The sequence below is a fragment of the Barbus barbus genome (genome assembly GCF_936440315.1).
Source record: "Barbus barbus genome assembly, chromosome: 7".
NCBI classification, from domain to species: domain Eukaryota; kingdom Metazoa; phylum Chordata; class Actinopteri; order Cypriniformes; family Cyprinidae; genus Barbus; species Barbus barbus.
Genome location: NC_136735.1, coordinates 21,084,134 through 21,108,100, shown reverse-complemented (window position 1 = coordinate 21,108,100; position 23,967 = coordinate 21,084,134). Strand labels below are relative to the sequence as shown.

At 36.5% G+C, this 23,967-nt stretch overlaps 1 protein-coding gene across 3 annotated transcripts in view; it reads right to left on the bottom strand.

Annotated features, from left to right (window-relative positions):
* The window catches only part of LOC306872831 (MSL complex subunit 3-like), a 135,056-nt gene extending 112,130 nt beyond the window's left edge, over window positions 1-22,926 (bottom strand). The window contains exons 1-5 of one of the 3 annotated variants that reach the window (XM_079421698.1): window positions 22,678-22,926; window positions 21,750-21,832; window positions 21,456-21,551; window positions 5,835-5,935; window positions 5,612-5,706 (exon numbers count right to left, since the gene is read on the bottom strand). In XM_079421698.1, coding sequence (XP_079277824.1) covers window positions 5,612-5,706; window positions 5,835-5,935; window positions 21,456-21,551; window positions 21,750-21,832; window positions 22,678-22,776 — 474 coding nt within the window. In that variant the 5' untranslated portion in view covers window positions 22,777-22,926. Of the gene's footprint in view, window positions 1-5,611; window positions 5,707-5,834; window positions 5,936-21,455; window positions 21,552-21,749; window positions 21,833-21,910; window positions 21,985-22,677 lie in introns of those variants that run through there. The other 2 variants (XM_079421699.1, XM_079421700.1) reach the window with 2 other exon arrangements.
* Between the last annotated feature and the right edge of the window lie 1,041 nt (window positions 22,927-23,967).

Sequence of the window (23,967 nt, the reverse complement as noted above, 5' to 3'; positions counted from 1 at the left end):
GTTGTGTTTACTAATGTGGCGCTTGCGGTGATTTCAGCGTCTGCCGTCTCAATGAGGACATAAATACATCAACAATATCTCCAGAACTGATCTGAAAGGCACTTTACGAGCATTTTACCATTTAATTTGAGTAAAACTAGCATCATATCATACACACACAGAACTTTAGAAGTATTCACGGCAACCCGTCAAAATAAAAGTTCAGTTTAACAGCCTATTAAAGACCGTGTGCCAGAATGAAATAGGCTAGATTACTATTATTTAGTAGAATGTACATAATACTACTACGTACTACTACTGTTAATTTGTTTAAAGAAATAATCACAAAATATTTTAATTTTAATAGTAAATCCCCTTCATTTGCCAAAAATGTAAAAGTTTAATTTTCATTAATTCAAATATAAATGAATTAAAATTGTTTTATGCCTTCATCTGATATCCAGTAAAATTTAAATACACAACAGAATTTCTGAGGGGGAGAAAACATTTCATAAGGCTACTGTAAGAATAAATAAAAATTGTTTGTATGCATTCAAATAATAGACATGCTAAAACACAGAATTTGGTAACAATAAAACATAAGGTGAGAAAAAAATAAAACATTTCATACGGCCCTAAACGTGTCATTTTTGTTACACTTTTAATAAATTAAATGTTAAATTGTAAATTTTCATGATTTTAATGAATTAGACATGCTTTTAGATTAATAGCATTTAATTTGACCATTAAAAAAAAAGAGTCCAGAAAAATTAAAATGGAAAAAATTTAATGTAGAAAAAAATTTAACGGAATTTGGGGAAAAATAAAACGGATTTCATAGGGCCCTATATCTGGAAATATTTTGGTTATGAAGCAAATGAGAATATCAACAAATAGAACTTTGGATTTTAATTAGTACATGTATTAGTAAACGTCAGTTTCAATTAACATTTAACTAAGATTAATAAAAGATTAATAAATCAACAAATGCAGTACCTCAAGACATTTTTTTGTTCATGTAAAATATACCGCATGTTCTCGACTTGTTACATTTATCTTTAAATTAAAAAAATTACCCCCTTAATATTGTGGCAGTTTTTTTCTCCGTGGTATCGAAAATGGTATCGAGTATCGATATTTTTCAAGGTATCGTATCGAAGTTAGAAATTCCAGTATCGTGACAACACTAACGTGAATAATCCCGCCCACTCTAAAGCAGTACTAAACTGCAGTGGAGACGCAACCCGAGCCGAACTGAGCAGTGTCGTGCCGTTCTGAACCGAGCCGAGCCGAGTCGTACCACGGTAGTGGAAAAGCGCCATTAGTGCACTATATAGGGGACAGGGAACGATTCAGACAGTGTAAATATGCTTTCCATTGAGGAAAAAAAAAGAAGTCTGGTTTGGCGCTGTCACGCTAACCATCTCTGCTCCGGTCCAGAGACACGGTAGCACGGAGCAGATCACATGCGCGAGTCGGCGCAGACCACAAAATGTATCGGACCTATTTGAATTCTACACAGAATGCTATATTTTACAGCAATATGGATGAGATTGTATCTGTCATAAGCCCTATTCGGACGAGACTAGTTTTACAGGGGGTCGTTAGAGAAATTTGTGTTTCACAGATGTACTTGGTGATTTTAATCCCGTCTGAATCTGCCATGTCTGTGTTTTTCTCACACGACCTCTGTAATAATTCCAGAGCAAATGACCTACTGTTTTTTTCAGCAAACTCAGTGATCCTCTGAGAAAACTAATCGGCAAAGAAATAAATAATGATAAAAAAAAAAGACAATAATAAAATCAAGAGCCAGATCACGTTCAGATCACTGTTAAGACTGGCTATTTTAATATCAGCGTCAGGTAAAATTATTCACGTTCATTTCTGCACTCAATTATATAATGTTTTAATTACATATGTACCTTTGTGAAAATTAAACAAGTTTACTACAAATAAATAACTAAAGTAAAATTAAAGTAACCACACATTAGCATGGTTTTGCCATTTAGCTTCACCATGGTATTTGTGTGATTCAGTGGGGATTTCTTTAAGACTGCAAGGGAAGCTCGGCTTACCCTATAATGTCAAAACAATTATGGTCAAATATGTACTATTGTGTTAACATTATTGATTAAAAATGCGTTAGAACACGTTCATCTCGAAGACGAGTTCGTTCAGAATCAGCCACATATAGCAGGTGACTCGATTCCCGTAGCGTCAGTGTATTTCCCTGTTGAAGTCTAGCGTCCATTGACTTCAATGGGGCTGCTTTGAACAGTTTTTTTCAGTGCTTCAAAACTAGACGGTCATTGGATAAATGCTGCGATTATGTCCCGCCCCCGAACGCTCAGCGTCTCTGGGTGTGAATGGAGGAGTGGGCGGGGCTGGACTCCGGGCTTCTGCGTGATGATTGGAGGGTCTGTCGAAAGACTGCATCTCCTTTTGATTGACAGCGATTGTGTCCTATAAGAAGTCGCTGATGCTGAAGCCATTCAAGCCAGTGTTGCGACTTTTCAGACCACCCTAGTGACCTTTTTCCCCAAAAGCGACTAGCGACAAATCTATCGACTTCTTTGACAAACCTTAGCGAGTCTCTGTGATCGCTGGTACTGCCGCAACGGCGCGAGGTGAGCGCGCATGCACCTTTCTCTGTTCAGTGAGCGGCTGAGAGGAGCAGCGCGTTCAGTTCAAATAGATATTATGTTGCTTCTCTAATTTTACATGCATCTAATTTATAGCCGAAACCACAGCACAGGAATTGTCTTGTCTTATCTTGTGTGTAATATTTGATTTCATCAGACGACGGCTCGATTATAAGTTAGGATTTTTGTGCAGACTAACTTCTTGGGAGGGAGAGCTGGTTATGTAGTCTTAAAGGGCTGCGTTTCAGTCACTATTTCATATTTATCCCGTTGACTGACAACATAAACAGTAAAATATATCAAGGAAAACAGTTTTATTGAGAATTTGGCTACATCAAAATACAGTATGAGCACAGAGAGACAAAAATGTAAAAGGCACTATAACGCGATGACGTCATGGATATGCTAATTAGCGCATGACGTCATCTGGCGACATTTAGCGACTTTTCAAACTGGCTTTGGCTACTTTCCATCGAAAGAAGTTGGCAACACTGATTCGAGCTCAGTCCCATAGTGGACTTTGCAAGTGTAGTCAAAAGACAAACTGCTGCAACTGTTTCTTGATATTTGCTTGGCGAAATTGCTGGCCAATTTTCATTATACATTTCCAGTGTTAATTTTGGCAGGCATTTTTGATTTAGTCTTAGTCTTTATCTTGAGACGAAAATGCTTAATAGTCTTAGTCACATTTTAGTCATTTGAGTCTATCATAGTTTTAGTCGACGAAAAGTCATTGCATTTTTGTCAACTTTTAGTCATTACTTTTAGTCAAACTGCAGTTACCAACATTTAGTATTCTAACAAAAATAGTCATCAATACTTCTCTCTTTAGACCAAAACAATTAAGCTTAGTTATGAGAAATTTGAATCAAGGATTGAATTTGGAAAAACTGGAATAAATTTTCATTTTTTGGTAGAAATATAAATTAAACTCATTTTTCAGATACAGTAGGTTTACTTAACTAGTATACATTTATTTAACATCTTTTGTTGGTTAACATTTATGACAGATAATTAGGAATGCTGTCCATTTAAGACGGAAGGTATGTATGTAGTAGCCTACTGACATACATTCAGTTTTCACCCACCTGTTTAAGCTCACTTAAACCATAACGGACTGTATTTCCGTGAGATGCTCTACATGAGAGACATGTGGACTGCTGTGTGTGTATTTGAGCACTGAGAACTGATCGCGCTGTATGAGAACTGAAGAAGTGGAGCGCGCGCGAGAGAGAGCACTTCTATCAGCGCGTTTCCGCCTATCGCACCTTCACTGACTTTAAGTTAATCGACAATGAATTGTGACTCCCGGGAAAAACGGGACGTCTGGTCAGCCACTCCCTAACCCTTCGGTTGCTGAGGCCATTGTTTCAGATCGCTAGTTCGCGTTTTGGTAGGCTATCCGTCCACTATGGCTGCCATACTGAGACTAGATATGCAAACGCACCTTATCCAATGACAGAGAGCACATTTTGAAAGACAAGACAGTTAACTTAGCCTATAGGATGCATTTTGAATGTCCGGTAGTCCTCAAATAACATTTTAGTCCCGTCTCGTCTTGTTAACGAAGACGCGCATAAATTTCGTCATAGTTTTTATCATCAGATATTAGTTTTAGCTCGTCAACGTCTAGTCTTAGTCACAGAAAAAAGGTTCGTTGACGAATATTTTTCGTCGTCGTCGTCAACGAAATTAACACTGTACATTTCACACCATTATACGCCACATTCCTTGTTTCAGTTTAACCTAATTCCCACATTTCCTCCATTGAGTTTAATATGTTTTTTACATCGTTTGTTCATTCATTCATTCATACAGTAGGCCAGGCGGTGAACTAGCCAGCTAGCAAACTGCACACGATGGCAGAATTTACGTATAAATAAATGGACAATTTTTATGATGTAGGCCGAAAATGAGCTTCCCCTCTTTGAAAGACCAGCAGACACTGGTGTGATTATGGTAATAAATCCGAATGACTGTACGCAATGCACGCATACAGAGCGCGTGATCTCTGAAACGCCTAGATGTACAAAACAGCCCCTCCCATCTCTGTAATAAACACGGAGATGATAGTCCCGTCCAAATTGGTACATGAAAATCGCAGATGTCAGGTGATAAGAATCGAAACTCAAACGTAGTTTAGAAAACTAGTCCCGTCCGAATAGGGCTATACCCTGTCAAATGCGGCTTTTACGGAGCTATTTTCTATTGGCTATTTTAAAAAGGGGTGGGGCTGCTTGATATGCCCTGCCCTGTTTTCCTGTTTCAGTTAAAATGACATCAACACATTATTTTACAAGGGTTTTTTGATGAGGGTAACAGGGATGACATGAAATCAGGGGACACTAATAAAATAATATTTTAAAGAAAAAGTGTATACTTATGCCAAAAACATTGCTTAAAAATGAAACCGTATTTAGAACAATATGCAAATATGATTTTTATATAATATATATATATATATATATATATATATATATATATAAATAATATAATGTCTTCATTTTGCAAATTAAATGTCCTGCTGAAAAGGAAAAATCATAGTGAGGGACAGGCCAAAAACCTTATCCTTATCAGCATAAATGCTATTTAATTTAAAATATTTAATTGACTTAAATTTGATGTAATATTGATGAGAGAATACATACGTTTTTAAATCGCAAAGTTATTTGTTGTTATATTAATTCTATGTTTGATCATTTCTTAGGGATGCAAAAGGCACCGATTTCATGGAATGACCCAAATGCAGTATATAACTGAGGCATAGGATGATAGCGGTTGCATTTGAATGAAACAAGAGAGATGCTGTGTGATATGAAAGATGTGAAAGAAGTGCCAGCCTTAAATTCCAAAATGAGTGGAATGGTATTCAGCATTGCTAATGACACCACAGAATGTTGCAACTGATCAATCAGAATCAAGTATTCTGGAAAGCAGTGTACTAAAAGCAGCCTATAACATGCTTAAAAGTTATGCAAATGTCTTACCATGCTGTTCATTTCTTCTGATGAGGCACTTTCACTTTTTAAGGACTCCTGGTCTGATATGTCTTTGTCACTATCATCAGATGGCGAGCTCAAAGCTGAGAAAAATGTCAAAGGGTGAGCAAGGTGAAACAGAGATTTATCCATTTTGTTTGATTATCAATTTATCTTTTTTTGCATGCATGTTAGGTTCTTCGATAATTTCTAATAAACCTCAAATACTCACAAGCATCATCACTCTTCTCCTTTTCCTCTTCAGTGAGGGACTTCAAGATAGGGTTAACACCTGGCAGACGACAGCGTCGTTTCTTCCATCCCTTTTTCCTCCTACACAATTTTAAAAAAAAATAAAAATTACAATCAGGGGTTAAAGCAAAAAAAAAATCCTGAGCCTGAACTTTTTTCTGGGGGCAGTACGGGTTGGGGATGGGGCAGCACATGCAATGTGCAACTTTGACTGTGGCAACTTTAACATTTGAAAGGATACTATGGCAAAGTTATTGCTTTCCTTGTTCAAACTGATTTTTTTTTTTTTTTCATGAATATATGGTTGACCTGAAGGATGAAAGCTTGGAAAGTTATGAGCTATGAGTTGTGACAATACACTTAGCTCACAAGATGAGACAAAATACAGATACTTGGTTCAGTAGAAAGAGACAATATTTTAATACTATTTTTAAGAAATTTTCAAATGACAAAATATTTTGTCTTTTAATTACAAAAAGTAAAACAATGCAGTTGTATTTAGAAATATAATATTTTAACTAATCTAGGGCTGTAACTAATGATTATTTTGGTAATCAAGTAATCTACTGATTACTTTGACAATTGAGTAATCTGATTTTTCTTTAATGATTTATTTCTTAATTTTAAACATTTTACAAACAAGAAATCACATGAAAAGACGACATTGACAGAGGGTTACAAAACAGATACCAAAACAAAACAGGAGAAATAAATAAAAAAATTATTATAAAAATTATTTATAAATAAAAAGAATAATAGTAAAAAGAAAATAAATAAATAAAAAACAAGGGGGGGGGGTATATTTTATGATGAGAGTGAGATGTATATAAATGTACACATGCAAGTGCACATAAAAGAAAGAGAGACAAATACCTACATATGTAGATACACATCCCAAATCAAATATCAAAGGTTACAGAGGGTTACACACTAATCAACCAGTGAGTGTGTATATCATCAAGGGGAGAGTTAATCAGACCGATTCCAGCTGGAGAGTTTTAACATATGCAAGGAAAGGCTTCCAAATTTTATTAAAAATAATGTTAGGCCCCCGTAAAGAGAGTCTAATCTTCTCTAGTTTCATGGAATATAGGGCATCTTTCAACCAGCATATGTGAGATGGTGGCTGAGGGCTCTTCCGGTTTAATAAGACTATACGTCTAGCAAGCAGTGTAAGAAAAGCAACAAAGTTAGTAAAGTGAGTAGGCAATATTTAATCACTAGGCGACACCCCAAAGAGACCTATGATAGGTGATGGTGGTATGTCTGCAGAGGTAATGGCTGAGAGAGAATTAAATACTGACCCCCAAAACAAAGAAAGAGCTGGACAGGTCCAGAACATGTGGGTTAACGTGGCTGAACCTAAGTGACACCTGTCACATTCTGGATCAATGGTTGGATCAATCCGTGCCAGCCTACACTTTGACCAGTGAGCCCTATGAACCACCTTACATTGAATAAGGCAATGGTGTGCACAGATAGACGAGGAATGGACCCTGTCCAGCACTTTCTCCCATGTTTCTTGGTCTTTTTCCATATTGAGGTCTGAAGACCAACTGATATGCAAACTATCGGCAGGGATAGACTGTAAAGTGGCAAAAGTATTGATTAACTTAGAAATTGAGCCTTTAGAACAGACATCAAAACTTAGCAGGGCTCGCAAAATCGCTAGCCCGACGTCCCAGGGCTATTGTGTTTTCCAGTCGGTCTACCAAAATGTATCCCTGCCCTGCCCGACGGGCTACCTTAAATACAGGGCATGGAATTTAAGGCCTTAAAAAGTTTTAAATACGTTAAATGGTATAAGAAAAGTCTTAATTGTAATTTCAAGATGTCTTACAGTTGGGGGTGGAAAGGCAAGAATCGCGATATGGCTGGAAACTTCAAAAGGCAATTATGTCATTGAATAAATATGAGCGCTGCACGTTTTAAAGTCAAAACAAGGCACGGATGTCTTTATGTGAATATATCTCTGAAGGGAACCGACTGTCCTCAGAAACGTATCGTTGACATTTTCATTTAATCTTGCCTATAAAATGCCTGATGAAGCAGCGTTTATGAGCGTGGTGCTGCTTTATTTCAGCGGCCGCTCTTAAAGCGCCACCTCATGGCAGAGAATGAACTTGCATTTCCAAAAAGCCTATCTTTTTTTTTTTTTTAATTGAATCAGACCTGCAAACTCATCAGAGAAAAAAAGGTGACAGTGTTGGGGGGGGGGGGGTGCAGAATGGGCGACGCCGACACGGTGAACGCATTAGCCTTGCACGTTCGCCAGATTCTAAATAGACATTGTTTACAAGTAATGCGGCGCATCCAATGCAACAAGACGTCAAATTGCTTTGTTACACTGTATTACTCTCGCATCAGCTGTTGTCTAAACAGTCACATGTACCCACATCAACACATCAAAAACACTTTAAAAGTAGGGCTACATCCAGCTGACTTGAATGACTGCTGCGCACACGACAACCTCCATAACGTGTCGTTAATCAGGGTAGCTCAGAATTGGAGTAGTAGCCAGAACTCAGGGCAGAGCACCTGGCTTAAGTTAGGGGCTAATGATAAGGTTGCAACCTAAGTTGGCTATCTGAAATACTATATACTTACGTAGCAAGCTAAATGGTTAACTTTAGTTAGCAAGACGGTCAGACAATGCAGGAATTAACATTACAACTAGCTAACAATGTTAGATGGCTAGAAAATTTGCTATCTCAGGGCTTGACACTTACCTTTTCACCAAGGAGCACATGTGCTCCTAAGTCAAAAAATTTAGGAGCGCAATGCAAATTTTTCAAATTAGGTGTTTTAGCTTAATAAGGGGATACAAAGAGACATTTACAATCACAATTATTTAATTTATCAGAATACAGAAAGTACACAAGGTTCTTAAATAATTTTACTTCAGACACTATTTAATAGGCTAATTATGTAATTAGTTATAATCCTATTAAACTGTGTCGGTATAAAATTTTCACAATAATCATTGAAGCTTTTGTCACGGTATATGTTTTTGTTTATAAATCACAATATATAATTTCTAAGTGAAAAAAAGTGTTGTCCTCCTAACAGGTTAAATAACTTTATTAAAGATAATTTACTAAAAGACTTTTATAAAAAATACATAAAAATATAAAGTAAACAAGTGTTTCAAGATTAGAGTGCAAAAGATTGTTCAAATGAACGAAAGAACAATAGGTAAGTAAGGTCCCATTTGTTAACATTAGTTAAAGCAGGTTAACATTAACTAAAAATGTGCAATAGCTAATTGTTGCAGTAGTTAATATTCTTTGTTAATGCTGATTAATAAAAAAATACAACTATGTTAGTTAATGTTAGCTCCATTGAATTATATTAAGACAACGTTTGATTTTATAATGTATTATTAAAAGTTGAAATTAAGATAGCATTAATAAATGCAGTCATTGTTTTTTTTCCATGTTAACTAATGGAACTTGTGTTACTGAACAATAATAACGAATCAGTCGTTGATATATAGATAGGCCCACTGTTCTCTATTATAGATCAGTGGATGGGCCATGTTTTAGCTTAGAAAAAATGTTTGAAAATAAATAGCTCATTAAGTCTTTAAGTAAGAATTATTTGATGCTATTGTGAAGACTAAAGCGAATATAAATATCTAAATGACTGTGAGTGTGAAACATTAATTTACACAGTTTTAGGAAAGTAGCGCAGCTGATTTATTTACTGGGTTACCGGGGTAACGGCAGCGCCCTCTAGTGGCGAATGTGCGTCATTCAGCGCGTCTTCACTTTAACTCGCTCCGCTTTTCTTCTCATCTGTGCTCATTTAAATTAAACCGTTGCCTTTTTAAAGTTCTTAAGTAATCATATGAGGCTGCATCGCAATTTTTCCATAAATAAACAGAATAAATTAATACGTTTGTTATAGGCTACTGTATAAGTTAGGCTGTTTTGTATTTTGTTTTGTATTCGCACTTGTGCTCCTAAATACATTTTCCAGTTCGCACACATCTATTTTTAGTCGCAAATGCGAGTGAAATGCTCGCTCTGTCGAGCCCTGTATCTTGCTAACGGAAATTCCAGCATTGGATCCGCTTGTATTGCTTGCTATTAAGCATTTTGCTCGAAGCATAGGCTAACTGTATGAAAAAAAAAACGCTAACTTAGCTGACGTTATTTGACTTAAGCAAACAAATATCTGTTGTTTAGCTCCAAAAAGACTGATTTACCTTGAATTCAATTTCCATCAGAGTTTCCACATTAGGTCAGGTGTCTCTTGACAGGCGCGAACACAGATGGCAGTGTGTTTCAAGATCCTGAACCAAGCGCTGAGATTCCGATTGGTCCAGAAAAAATATCATTTATAAGAATTGTCCAATAATGGCCTACATGGCACGCAAGCCCACCCCCACCTCCCTCTCTTGACAGGCGCGAGCTCAGTAGAGATTCCGATCGGCCTAGATGTCAATTAACGCAAGACCCCCCCCCTCCCCCTCTAAAAAAAACTCTCCGGTTCTACACGATTCACGTGAATGACCCAATTGACAATAAAAGCGGTGATTGTCGCCGAAAAGCGACAAGTTTGCAGGTATGTTGAATGCATGAAAAAAAACAAAAAAAAAACAATAACAACAGTCATCGTCAAATCACAACAACAGTCCAGGGTCAAAAAGCCTATCTTATGTTTAGATCGACCCATGTTTTTATGTAGCAAATACATAAGAGTTGTAAATGTGAAAGAAGTTAATGTCCCACATGAAAAAATACTATAGTAATTTATAGTAAATAAATACTATAGTGTTTTTGAACCATTCTATAGTAAAGTACTTTAATTTGTTGTGGTAATTCTATAGATGCTGTGGTAATATAACAACTATAGTAATATAAACAAATTAATTTACCCAATACTGTACTAAGTTTTCTACAACTATAGGGTATACTACAATTAGGGATGTAACGATTACCGGTTTGACGATAAATCATGATAAAATTCCCCACGGTTAGTATTACTGTTTCATATTTTAATTATCATTAAAACCGTATTCGATTACTGCGATCTGAACAACTCACGATAAATAAATACTGTCCAGCATAAAGCAGAGTGTAACAGTCTCACGAGCGCGCAGCAGCAGAGTAGTTTCATTCTGAGTGAAAACAGGGCGGAAAAGCTGGGAGGTTTTAAAAGAGTGCTGAGGGAATTATACAAATCAATATATCAGTGAATTATATGAATGTACCTCGGAAGGATCTGACTGTCTTCAGAAACGATTCGATGGCATTTTGTTTTCATCTTAGCTCCATGTAATACCTAAAGGAAGTGTTCTTAAACACAATACTGCTTTGTTCGCGGAGTTCAGGGAATCAGCTGTAATTCAGCTTTTCCATATAAAGCGCCACCAGCTGTCAGAGAGTGGATTTACAGACATTTATTTACATTCAGCCTGTGTGCAGTTTCTGTCTGGCCAAAAAACGGACCAAATTTGCATGACCTGCTGTAAATATTAACCGGTTGATGAAAAACAAGCTTATATGGATTCTACACATTTAAACAATTCAGATAAGCTATATAGAATTATTTATGGCGCAGATAAGTGGATAGAGAGTTGGACTTGTAACCTGAATAACCAACACTCTCTCCACCCTCAATACCACGACTGAGGTGAGACCCTTGAGCAAGGCACCGAACCCCCAACTGCTCCCTGGGCGCCGCAGCATTGGCTGCCCACTGCTCCGGGTGTATGTTCACTACTGTGTGTACACTTGGATGGGTTAAACGCAAAGCACAAATTCAGAGTATGGGTCACCATACTTGGCCACACACCACTTCCCCCCTCCCCTTCCCCTTATTAATCAATTATCATTTTGACTTAACTTTTCTTTAAAGGCTGAAATGTGAGGTTTACCTTTATATGAAACTTTTTCAAAGCTTTATTTGAACATTTACATTATTTATTTGAACATGCTATTAAACTGGGGTCAGTCAAGTTGTCATTTAAAATTCAGACCTCGTTGGTAATGTTATTGTTTTAGTGATTATGCAAACAAAAAGTCATTTTATTTGCTGTTTGTTGATTTTTAAGCATAAAACTTGAAGTGATTTATGTGTCGGTACTTTTTGAACATCTCCAGAACATTTTAACAATACCGTGATAATACTGATAACAGTGATAATTTTGGTCACTATAATCGTGATAAGAAATTTTCATACCGTTACATCCCTAACTACAATACACTACAGTTTACTGTAATAAAAACTAAAGAATACTAAAGTATACAGTTTATATGTTCACTATAGTTAATACTACAGTATGCTGTACAATTCATTAGTGTTGTAAATACTATAATATATACAGTATAATACACTTTACTATAGCATGGTTCAAAAACACAATAGTATTTACTATAAATTACTATAGTATTTTTTCATGTGGGGTGCCTTCTAAAAATCCAAACAATTTAGACAGTAATATTTATGTTTTAAATTAATATAATAATTCATGTTTGACTTATCCCTTTTCATAAAAATGATTTAAAGGCTGAAATAAGTTTTTATAAGATTTTTGTTTTTGTGAAAACCTGTATCTGAATTGTAAATCATGTCATTTTAAGGCTTAATGTTACCACAGATATTGTCCAACCCCACATACGGTGTTCATTTTACTTGTGCAGCTCAGTCATAAATTGCCTTAAATTGATTCTAAAAAACTCTGCAGATACCCTGTAAATAGTAAAATAAAACTCTTTCCTTGATATTCATTGATATGTGTATTGAAAATGTTTTTGATTGACATTTATGGTCTTTTTTTAATTGGGCTAGTTAAATCAATTTTCGGGCTACCAAAATCTGAAGAGTACCTGCCTGAAGGGCTACCAGGAATTTTGAAATTTTGTAAGCCCTGCTTAGGATGGTATCAATTGCAGACGGAGTTGGGGCATTGGGGGAAATTTGCAAAAATTTTACAAACAAAGTTGCGTATTTGTAGAAATCTAAAAAAGTGGCTTCTCGGAATGGTATACATAACATTTAGCTGTTCAAATGAGACAAATGCGCCTTCAATGTAAAGATCAGCTACAGAGTGGACACCTTGATTCCTCCAGTGAGCATAAGCACCATCCAGGGTAGAAGGTAGAAACAACGGATTAAAATGTATCAGGGAAGACAGGGGCATAACTTGAAAGCCAAAATTACGTAGAACCTGAACCCAAATTTTGAGACTATTTTTCACTATTATGCAAGGTTATTTTCCTAAACGAAAACTAAAACTAAGACGAAAACGATTGATGAAAAAACTATTTCGTGAACTGAAATAAAATAAAAATGACAAAATATTTGAAAAACTAAAACAAAATGAAACTAACAACAGTTAATGAAAAACTAACTGAAATAAAATAATTAACAAAAATAAATCGTTTTCGTAATTATTACGTTCTCACCCCTTGGCGGAAAAATATAGCCTATGAGCTGTGTGACTGTTTAGGGAAAGACCTGTAAATGGCGTATCACATGCATGGGGTTATCTGACGGAGAGACCCAAAGCGGTTTAAAGCTCTCCACGGGTCATGTTTGGTAAACATGGGCCAGCAGTACTTTACAGAACATCCGACCTGTTATCCGACAGTAGCACTAATTTATTTCTGTACCAAACCAGAACCGTTTGACAAAGACCGCGAGCCGAACCGCACTTTACTGAGCAATATGATTGCCGTTATTATTGAATTTCATTAGACCCAGTTATGATTTTTACGCGGCTGTTCACGGAAAAGTTAGCGAGATACGATAGTTACAATATCATGATTATGTTAAATAAGAAAAAAAGACATCTAATATAACCAAATTAAGCTACATTTATTTTCATATGAAATAATTCAACACACCATTCGATATGACATTAAGCGCAACTTGTGTAGATTTATTTAGTAAAAAGGCCTGATTGCTTCCTTTGGTGTATATTTGTATACTTTTACCATCTAATCAATCTCAACATGCATTAATTTTATGTCACTAAATATTTGCCTTACTAATTATGCCCAAGTCTTTCTTTGGCCTTCGCTCTGGAAGTGATCTGTTGATTCTGCTAAACTTTAATTAAAACTGAAACTAAACTTTATAAAAACTAAATAAAAATGTGTTCACAAAATAAAAACTAAACTACAACTAACAAAAATAAGAATGAAACTAATAAACTAAACTGAATTTTATAGCAAATTCGAAAACTATATTAAAATAAAACTAATTTAAAAATTCAAAACTATAATAACCTTGCTATTATGTTATCCGAATATGTCAAAGGAGCGAGTGTGATTGGAAAGCATAAAAGAGCGTTCAATGTAGAGGATTTGCAAGAAGCATTCTCAATGTTTAAGCATGCTGGGGGGGGCTGTCCAATTTATTTGAATTAATGTAGCAAGGACCACATGTTCGCTGCCAAATAATAAAACAAAGTTAGGGAGGGCAAGACCACCCAAATGCCTTGGTTTTTGCAAAATACTTTTTCGAATCTTTGGAGTCTTACCATTCCATATGAATTGAGAAATAGAGCCATCTAGTGTAACAAAAAAGGACTTTGGGATAAAGATATGGATACATTGAAAAAGATATAAGAATTTAGGTAGCACGTTCATCTTCACACAGTTAATTCTCCCTACTAAGGACAAAGGGAGAAGAGACCAACGGTGGAAATCCTTTGTGAGACGGCTGAGCAACGGTAAAAAATTATGATGAAATAGATCTGCGAAAAACTGTCACGCCTAGATATTTGAAACTATGTAAAGAACCCTCTGATGGTTTGCAGGGTCTTTTTGACCCCAAATGACTTTTGCTCAATTTTTTAAAAATGTTCCCTTTGTCCAAATGGTATGAAACCTTCTACGGCTCTCAACACTTTCTAGATCTACAAAAAAAAAAAAAAAAATTGGAATGATATCTGTTTTTATGTTAGCATGACAAAATTTGTGACACTCGTGGTTTTCGGGGTCTCTGGAGACCCCGCAATCAAAATAGACAAAATTCATCATCAAAATCAGAAACAACGCAGAACACATCGACAGAAATGGCACAAATAAAGTGGCACACTTCTACCAATGCAAAAAACATCCACAATGCTAAATTATATTGCTCACAACACACACACACACATATAGAGGAACACATTTTTGAGACTATAAAAACTGTTCTCTTATCATTTGTAAAATAAAATCATCCAAAATGCAGTACCACCACAAAAATAAATTGGTGACACTGACACATTGAAAATGTGCACACTCACACACACATTTGTAAGGCTATAATTTGTCAAATAAAATCATCCAAAATGCAGAACCAACACAAATATAAAGTGGTGACACTGACACCGACAATGTGTACTCACACACTCTCTCACACACACACTTATTGTTCCTCGTTGTTTGATTTTTTCCCCATTTACTGATTTCTTTTACTAAATTTTATCTTTTTACTGCTTTATTTGCTCACTTGTTATTGCGGTTCAGTTCCTGTGTTCATATGTAATATAACTGTTCATTTCTGTTCTGTTGCAGTTAGTAACTGAAATGTTGATTAAAATTGTAGAATTATATTAAAAATAGATAATTGAAATAAATGATAAAATCTTAAGACTCCAACATTTCTCTTTGTAACATTTTGTTCAGGTTTGATTCTAATCATAATGTAACATTGAAAAACTGGGGGGTTTTCAGTACAAAAAAATACTAAACTTTGACAAAAAATATTTTGTGATTTTTTGTATATTGTGATTTTATAATATTTAGATATGAATCCAACTTGTGAAAATATATCTTTCAGGTCTCTCAAATAGCAAATAGCATATAGTGGAGCTCTATAGCCATCTAGTGGTTAGTGATTTTTTTTATTTTAAAACTGCATTTTCCAAAAAATGGGTATAAATGTTACATTAAATAATTTAAAATGATCCATGTTATCCCCATGAATGAAAGTTAGAAATCTGGGCCTTTTATAAAGTGAATTTTACATCAAATGCTGTTTTTTTGTAAAAAGCCTATTTAAATAAATATTTATTTATTTATAGAAATTTAAAAGATATCATAAATCCTGCACAAATGTTGAGTAAAAACATTAACAAAGAGTAAAATTACATTTGTAAAAAAAAAACCTATTATCTTGTTACAAAATTAAATGTTATTGTCTGGGGTCAAAAAAACAATGGGGGACAGAAATTAAAACCATCAGAGGGTTAAAAGGCATAGAAGATAGAGAAACTTCGGAGGCAGCGTTATTAACGGGCATTAGTTCACTTTTAGTCAAATTAAGCTTACAGCCAGAAATTTGACCAAATTCTGACAGTAAGGTAAGCACCAGGGGAATAGAATTGGCCGGGTCAGAAACAAACAGCAAAAGGTCGTCTGCATATAGGGACACAAAAGAGTCACCAATTCCGAATCTCTTTAAAGTATAAAACAAGAAGCTTACAGAGCTTTCTTGTAGCTCAAATAGTAGAGCATGGCGCTAGCAACGCCAAGGTCATGAGTTCGATTCCCAGGGAAAGCAAGAGCTGATAAAAATGTAAAAACTGTAACTTGAATGCAATGTAAGTCGCTTTGGATAAAAGCGTTTGCTAAATGCATAAATGTAAATGTAAGAAATCCCACTCAACTATCGAACGCTCTATCGAACCCAGCGTCCATAGAGATAACTAACTCTGGGATCTTTTTATGGGGAGTAGAGTAAAGAATATTCAAGAGACATCTGACGTTATGGAAAGAATGCCTATTTTTAATAAAAGAGGGGATAGTTTATCTGAGAATGTCTTATAGAATTCTGCGGGGAACCCGTCTGGGCCTGGACGCTTTCCATTCTACAGCAAGCTCAATGAAGTTTTGATTTCGTCTAAAGTAAGGGGTTCATTAAGTTTAGATAATAGGAGTGTCTAGAGAATTAAAAAAAACTTTCAAGATGAGATTCTTCAGTAGAATTTTCAGAGGTATACAAATAGCTATAGAAATCCCTAAACTGATCATTAATGGTAATAGGATTGATTGTAGGACAGGAAGATGTACAAATTTGAGTAATATGACTCAGGACGGAAGATTGACGTAGTTGATGTGCGAGCAATTTACCTGGTTTGTCCCCAAATTAATAATAGTTATAACGAGATTTGTGAAGAGCTTCAATTGCATCACTTGTTGCATCACACTAGACAAACCCTATTAATATGGCCTGTGATAATAATACAGCGTCCATTTGGATCAGAAATGACCTTGGACACAGAATGTGGGACTGACCTATGTATAAGAATAGCCACACCCCGTGACTTACTAGAAAAGGAAGAGTGGTAAAGCTGACCTACCCAGTCCCTTTTGATCTTTAAGTGGTCTGCAATCGTAAGGTGAGTTTCTTGAATAAAAGCTATTTTGGTGTTTAAATGCTTCAAATGGTTAAGAATTTCAATACGTTTTACCGGTGAATTGAGCCCTTTGACATTCCAGCTGGCGAACCTAAGTGAACCACTAACTGGTGTAACACTTATCACTGAAGGCATAAAACCCTGTTGTGAGTGTAATATAACCCCTCTTCAGAGACAAATATTCTTTGCTTGTAGCACATAGAATGAATGAGAGAGATACATACTTACACCCTCTGAGTAAGTGTAGGTAGTATGAAAGAAGAAAAAAAATAAAACATAACTCCACCCCAAAACCCTATCAGATGCGGATAAAATGGTCCACATCAGACAACACTTTAACCAGCGGACTTCCCAACTACAAGCCCTCCCCACATTTTGCCACACAACTTCAGTTATATTTATAACAACCATATACAGCTGAATGAACATTTGACGAGAAAATAAATAAATAGATAAATAAAAGGCTAAAAATACACAAGTGTTAAGCGTATTAAACAGATCACAAGTATAAGGAGCTTATACATATGAAAAAACTCTATATGAAATTCAAATAGTCTGCAGATATAGTGGGCTCCATAGTCGAAATAAATGCTATATCAAAAGGACATCGTTCAGAAAAATAAATAAATCGAAGTTAAATAACTACGATAGGTAGCATTATACACCGACAGTAGCCCTTTTAAGTGGCAGATGTGTTAAACAGCAATACAAAAACTTAGTTAATTAACTAGCATGAGCCAAAGGAGAAGGGAGAAAAAAAATAATTAAATAAAAAAAGAACACTGACCAGACCAATTTTAACTACAATTCTTAACTTAAAGGTTCCATAGAATGAAAAACTGTCTTTACCCTGGCATATTTAAATAATAACAGTTCTGTACATGGAAATGACATACAGTGAGCCTCAAACACCATAGTTTCCTCCTTCATATGTAAATCTCGTGATTAAAAAAGACCACTGAAAAACAGGCGAATCAGAACATAACACCGACTGTGACGCAACAGTCGGGATCACTACGCCCCCAACATTTGCATAAACCCGCCCTTGTTCTAAGCCGGCCGAACCATCAGAAGCTCTGCAGGTATTGTAAATAAACAAGCGCGGACAACAGCGAAAATAACAAAATAAATTTTATGTTCCAGGCCGTGCAGGGGGTGTGAAGTGCAGGGATGGGTTGGTGTCTGTATTCAGAAAGGCACAGAAAGCAAATAACGCGAGCCACTAAAGGGACATGGTTAGCTCCTTGCTAGCGGTAGCCTGTTACAGTACATAAGATTTCACTCTCAGTAAGGAGAGATGAGGATGATGGCGAATGACTTACAGATCCTGAGCACCACTGACAAGCATCTCATCTTGTGAAATGTGTGGTAAGTACTGTTGCTCCATAATGTAAACATAGTTTGTGTGATCGCGTCTCTTGAAAGGGAAACTATAACGCGATCGATGGATCGTTCAAAAGCAGTTTCAATGCCTCGCATATTAATAACGGCTCCCTGATGCCCGCGTTTTATATACAGTATAATTACCCGACGATATAACTGCTAGAGAAAGTATTTAAATATATATTTTCCTCCCTGTGCTTCCTTCTTGCTGATGAGCCGTACTGTGAAACAGCCAATCAGAGCAGGGCTCAACATTGAGCAGCACTGTGAAACAGCCAATCAGAGCAGAGCTCATTATTATTCATGACCCTTCCAAATAAGCCAATAACAGACCGTTTCATTCTAGGGAGAAATCCTAGGGTTGTAAATGGACATGTAAAATCGTTTCTGGAGATTTTTTGCCCTTACCTAAGCCACATACCTTCTGTGTAGATATCAGAGAACAATTTAAAATACTGTATCAATGCATTCTATGGCACCTTTAAAGCCATTAAGATACTCAAGTCACTGGCCGCGGACCAAAGCTTCAATGTAAACTATTGTGCTTCTAAACTTCGAACAAAATTGTTGGCTTCAGAAGCAGATAGCAACAACACTTTCTCACCGTTATCAAGTGTAGGCGCGTTTCCATTACAGATTTGCGCAAAACTTTGGTGATATATTATGCCGATAAAAAAGTATTGCGAAATGACCGCGTTGCCATTAACAGATGTTATGCGACCGAATCCTAGATGCTCGAGACGCTGGTCCACCTCCGTGAGCCCGGACTCAAGGGATCCGATATGCTGATCATGAGCTGCGACCGTGGAGTGAATGTTGCCTAGCTTGGTATCCAGGCTCTCAAACGAAGCTTTAAAGTCTGCGGCTAGAGAGGCTCTGAGCTCCTCGTTCAAGGCGCTAATTTCAGCTAGCATAACGCTAGTGCCAGATGACGAAGTGGCTTCTCGATCTTTATCCACCCGTCTACCCTTTCCCTTTGACATACTGTGTGAGATTATGGTACTAAGACTATTAAAAAAACAGAAGCTGCCCAAGAAGATCTAAAATGGTGAGGTTAGAAAATATGTAAATGAAAAGTTGAAGGGAGCAGGTCGCACACGCGTCTACTCTGCAGGCGACATAACCGGAAGTCAGTAATCTGATATTTTTATTAACACAAATAGATCTAAGTGAAAACCAGGCTTTAGTATGACTATTTATACAAACTAATGATAAGGCAATAATAATTGGCTCAAATTAAATATCAAAACCAAGTAAATACATGGTTTTATTGAACAACACAGTTAAAATACATAATGTAATATGCCTATACATAATATAAACATAACCAATTTAGGTACATTATGTATAACAGAAACCTGCAGAGGGCGCCAATGGCCTGGTGACGTTTCACTTTACAGCATGACCATGTTTAAATCCATTAAATTTTTTATATTTGGCCTCATGCAGAAATTTTTATTTTGAAATCGCGATGTACAATACATGGCATATTTAGACATAGGTTGATGTATTCTCCTGTGTTGGCAAAGGTTTATAAATGATTTACGTTACAAATCTAGTGAGATAATGCACATTGTTTTCCCAGATGAACGTTAAGCAATTCAAATTCACAGCATATGCAGAGGAAAAGTTTAGCCCCTTTCACACAAAGTCTTTACTGGTAAATTACTGGTAAGTTACCATTAAAAGATCATGTGTGAACAGGACCTTTTCAAAAATTCCCAGTAAATTTGTTCTGGCAATCATATCGTTCTTATGGAGATGACATGAATAATCTGAGCGGTTTACAAAGCTCTGCTGCTTTTTAATTAGCTTTTCTATGTAAATATGCGCTAGATGGACATCTTTGACCGTTGCGCCTCGCAGCTTTTTTAATGTGTCACGCTTCTCCATTCATCAGGGCTGCGACTCTGCTACTGGATACTATTATGCGTGTCTCGTGTTTATAAGAGAAAAAAATTCTGATTGGCTAGTAATGTTAGTTTGGTCGAGAGTGAAAGCTGTGCTCTTCTCATACCATTGGTAGGCGAACTCATGGACTCAAAAATGATAAGTTTTTTTTAAATGCAGGATTTGTTTTCTTTTTTCTCAGCCAAACGCTGCACGCCAGAGTGGGACAGTGCCAGAGAACTTTAAGCCCTGTAAAATATACTGATTTTGCAGCATCTAATTGGCCTCCAGTAGTCACAATATAATGAACTTGTAGGTAAATGTCAATTTACACAAAAAGCCAACAAATACTTTCCTTTTTTCATACTGATACAGCCAATAATTTTGTGAGGAGAGAGACATTTTTGTTCCAGGAAGTATTTGATTTTGAGTATTTGACTTTGCCTGGATCTATTTAACCACAAGAGAGAACGTAGATTTTGAACCTGGAAAACTTCTGAAAACAAAGGTGCTTTTAAAAGACGCTAACCCTTGATTCATAAGGATTGCTTTTACAAGTCTTTTGAAATTTTTGGATGCACTGACTTTGCAAATACTGAAAATATCTATGTGAAAAATTGTCTGTGTTCTTAAGATGAACAAAAGTCTCATGAATTTGGATCGACATAAGGGTAGTCAATGATGAGAGAATTTATTTTTTTTGTAAATTTACTAACTCATTAAATCTAGTAAATGTGCTAAAATGTGCTGTGTAAATGTGCTAAAACCAACTAAAAAAATAACATTTCATGCATTTATTTTTCATATGGGGTCTTTAAAGATCTCCTATGCACTATCCATGATACCAGATTTTTGTTGTTATTATTCATGAACAAGTCAATCAAGTATATTTGAATTACCATTAGCCGACTAAAACATCTTACACGACTGAACAATGCGAACAAGCAACGAGTTATTGAGACTCACATGCGAGCCAAAGCTTTGCGTGCCAGTTTACGTTGTAATTTGCGATTATTTTCTGAATCTCTGAGCACATGATCCTCTGCAGCCCAGCGATCCCAACTGAAAAACAGCAAAACAACGTTTCAGTACGAATTCTCAGCAGTGACAACACTCAAGTAAACGAATTGGGCATGGCTTTGTTTAGAAGTTTTACTTTATTTGCCCTATGCTACTTAAAAAGAATAAAATCACTGTACAGTTAAAATGTCAAACAATTACATAATAACATTATAACTCTACAATGCGGCCTCCTCTTACCTTCTGTTCCAACCATTGAAATGAATCAGATACTTCGGGACCCTTTTCCCCTTCTCATCTTTTATTGTTGCGATGTCAACAACCTGCAATGCAAAATGCAAATGAACACAAATTCAAGACTCCCCACGAAAGAATGTGTGGATTACAAAAAAACATCTTACATTAACCGGCTAGCAAGGATTCATCCTCTACCCTTCCCCCAGCTTGGAACTGCAGAGTGCAGAAGACTGACTGTGCGGCGCATAATGACGACGTCACAACTGTAGCTAAGTTAGCTAGGTTTATTTTTGTGCACGTAATTTTATTTTAGGTTTACTAATGTAACTCTGATACAGTAAATTTATTGATGTCATTCTCTTCTAAGCGTTTTAAGTACGCACAATTTGAAGCGAAACTTAATCTGAGTGAGTTAAGCGCAGAGGGTTTTTTCGTTATGGGTTTACTGTAAATTTAATCACATACATTTACACAGCACGCAATATATTTACGCACTTATAGTATTCACGGTGTTGCATGTCCCCTGTGATCCATTTAGTGTAAATCTTTTTCTTGATGTGGGCATGTTGAAGAGGATGGAGAGGCCTCGGACAGAGCGGATGCAGCGCTAGCAACTTCAGCGCGCTAACACGCTGTAACTTTTCCTGTTTCTTAACTGAATAACGCAACGGGTTTTTAATGAAAATACACACAACGCACAATATGATCGGTTTAATACGTGTACGTTTTTAAAGTTAATTATATGGATGATCCTTATGAACTGTAAAAGCAACCCCCCAGTTTAACGACCGCGCCGAAAAATAGTATTTGAAGAAATGTGAAAAGAAATGAATATACATATATGCGTGAAAGCAACCTGTACTGTCTGTAACACACCAAACAACGCGTTAAAGGACAAATGTGTAGCATCACGTTCTTATTGTATATTTACCTTTGCATCGTAGAGCACCTTGGCCTTGGATGGGTCAGGTTCAAAACAGAGAACTTTTTCTCCTTTATGGAATTTAAATTTCATTCCCCAAGAGTTCATTTGTTCATCGTGGCGAACAAGAGAGGAGGACTCTGAAGCCCCGCTCCTTAACCCGTTGCATACCTTGTTGAGGAAGATAGAAAGAGCTGCGCGCAAAAACTGAAAGCTGATTTGTGTTCACTCTCTCCTGGGAAGTCCCTGCTTAAGAGTTCGGAAATTCGTAATTATGAGAAGAAGTGCGTTAAAAAGTAAACGAAAATTAAATAGATTCGCTGTATGATCTGTCTCGCTCTCTCTCTCAATTCCACAACAGTAACAGAAAATGAGATATTGCCCTTTCCCAGCTGAAAAAAGCACTTCCATAATATACTTAAAGTGCTCAATTTTCGTGCACTAATTTTGTACTTAAAATTCTAAAAATGATTCTTTAGTACTACTGTTAATGTGTGTATTATGCTCTCATTTGTATTTGTTTTCACAGTCTTGTTTTTGTTTTGTCCTGGGACAGGCAACCACAGAGTGTGTCATGTGACTTAATCAGTGACTGAATGAATGCACGTGCCTGTTTTTGTTTAATAAAAGTGTGCCAGTCAGAGCAACTGGAGAATGAATCCTATTATAATCCTATAAGCATGTATCCTTCCTGTCCACACTCCAGTCCAGTCGGTGGCGGTAATGCACTTACAAGTTGGTTTGCCAACCGCCAATAAACACCAAAGAAGAAGAAGAAGAAGAACTGGAGAATGAGAAAAGCAAAATGTATTTTGGGTGTTATTAACGTGCTCTGCTAACAGGTTATGGGCCCAGATAACGTACCATTATTTGTGTCTTGAGAAACTGGGTGAAAGTCGAGTGAGATGAAACCTATACTGAAAAAATGAGTAGAAGGCCAAGAAAAGCAGTAACAACAAGCTGCTGGTCGAGACTAGTTTTCAACGGAGACAAATCGGAGTTGTGGGAGACAACATTTTTGGGCCACCTGTATTTACAGGGATTGAAAGAGACTATTTTAAATGAGCCTTCTTTTATGCAGAGTTGATTAAATTCCTGGACGACAAAAGCCTGTCACTGGTCATGAGGGAAGCAGCAGATGACGGACGAGCGGCGCTGAGAATATTATGCTGGCAAGGGGAAGCCCAGGGTTATTAGCTTGTACACAGAGCTAACTTCACTGCAGAAGACGCCCAGCGAGAGTGTTACTGAATATGTCATCAGAGCTGAGACTGCAATCACTGCTTTGAGAAATGCAGG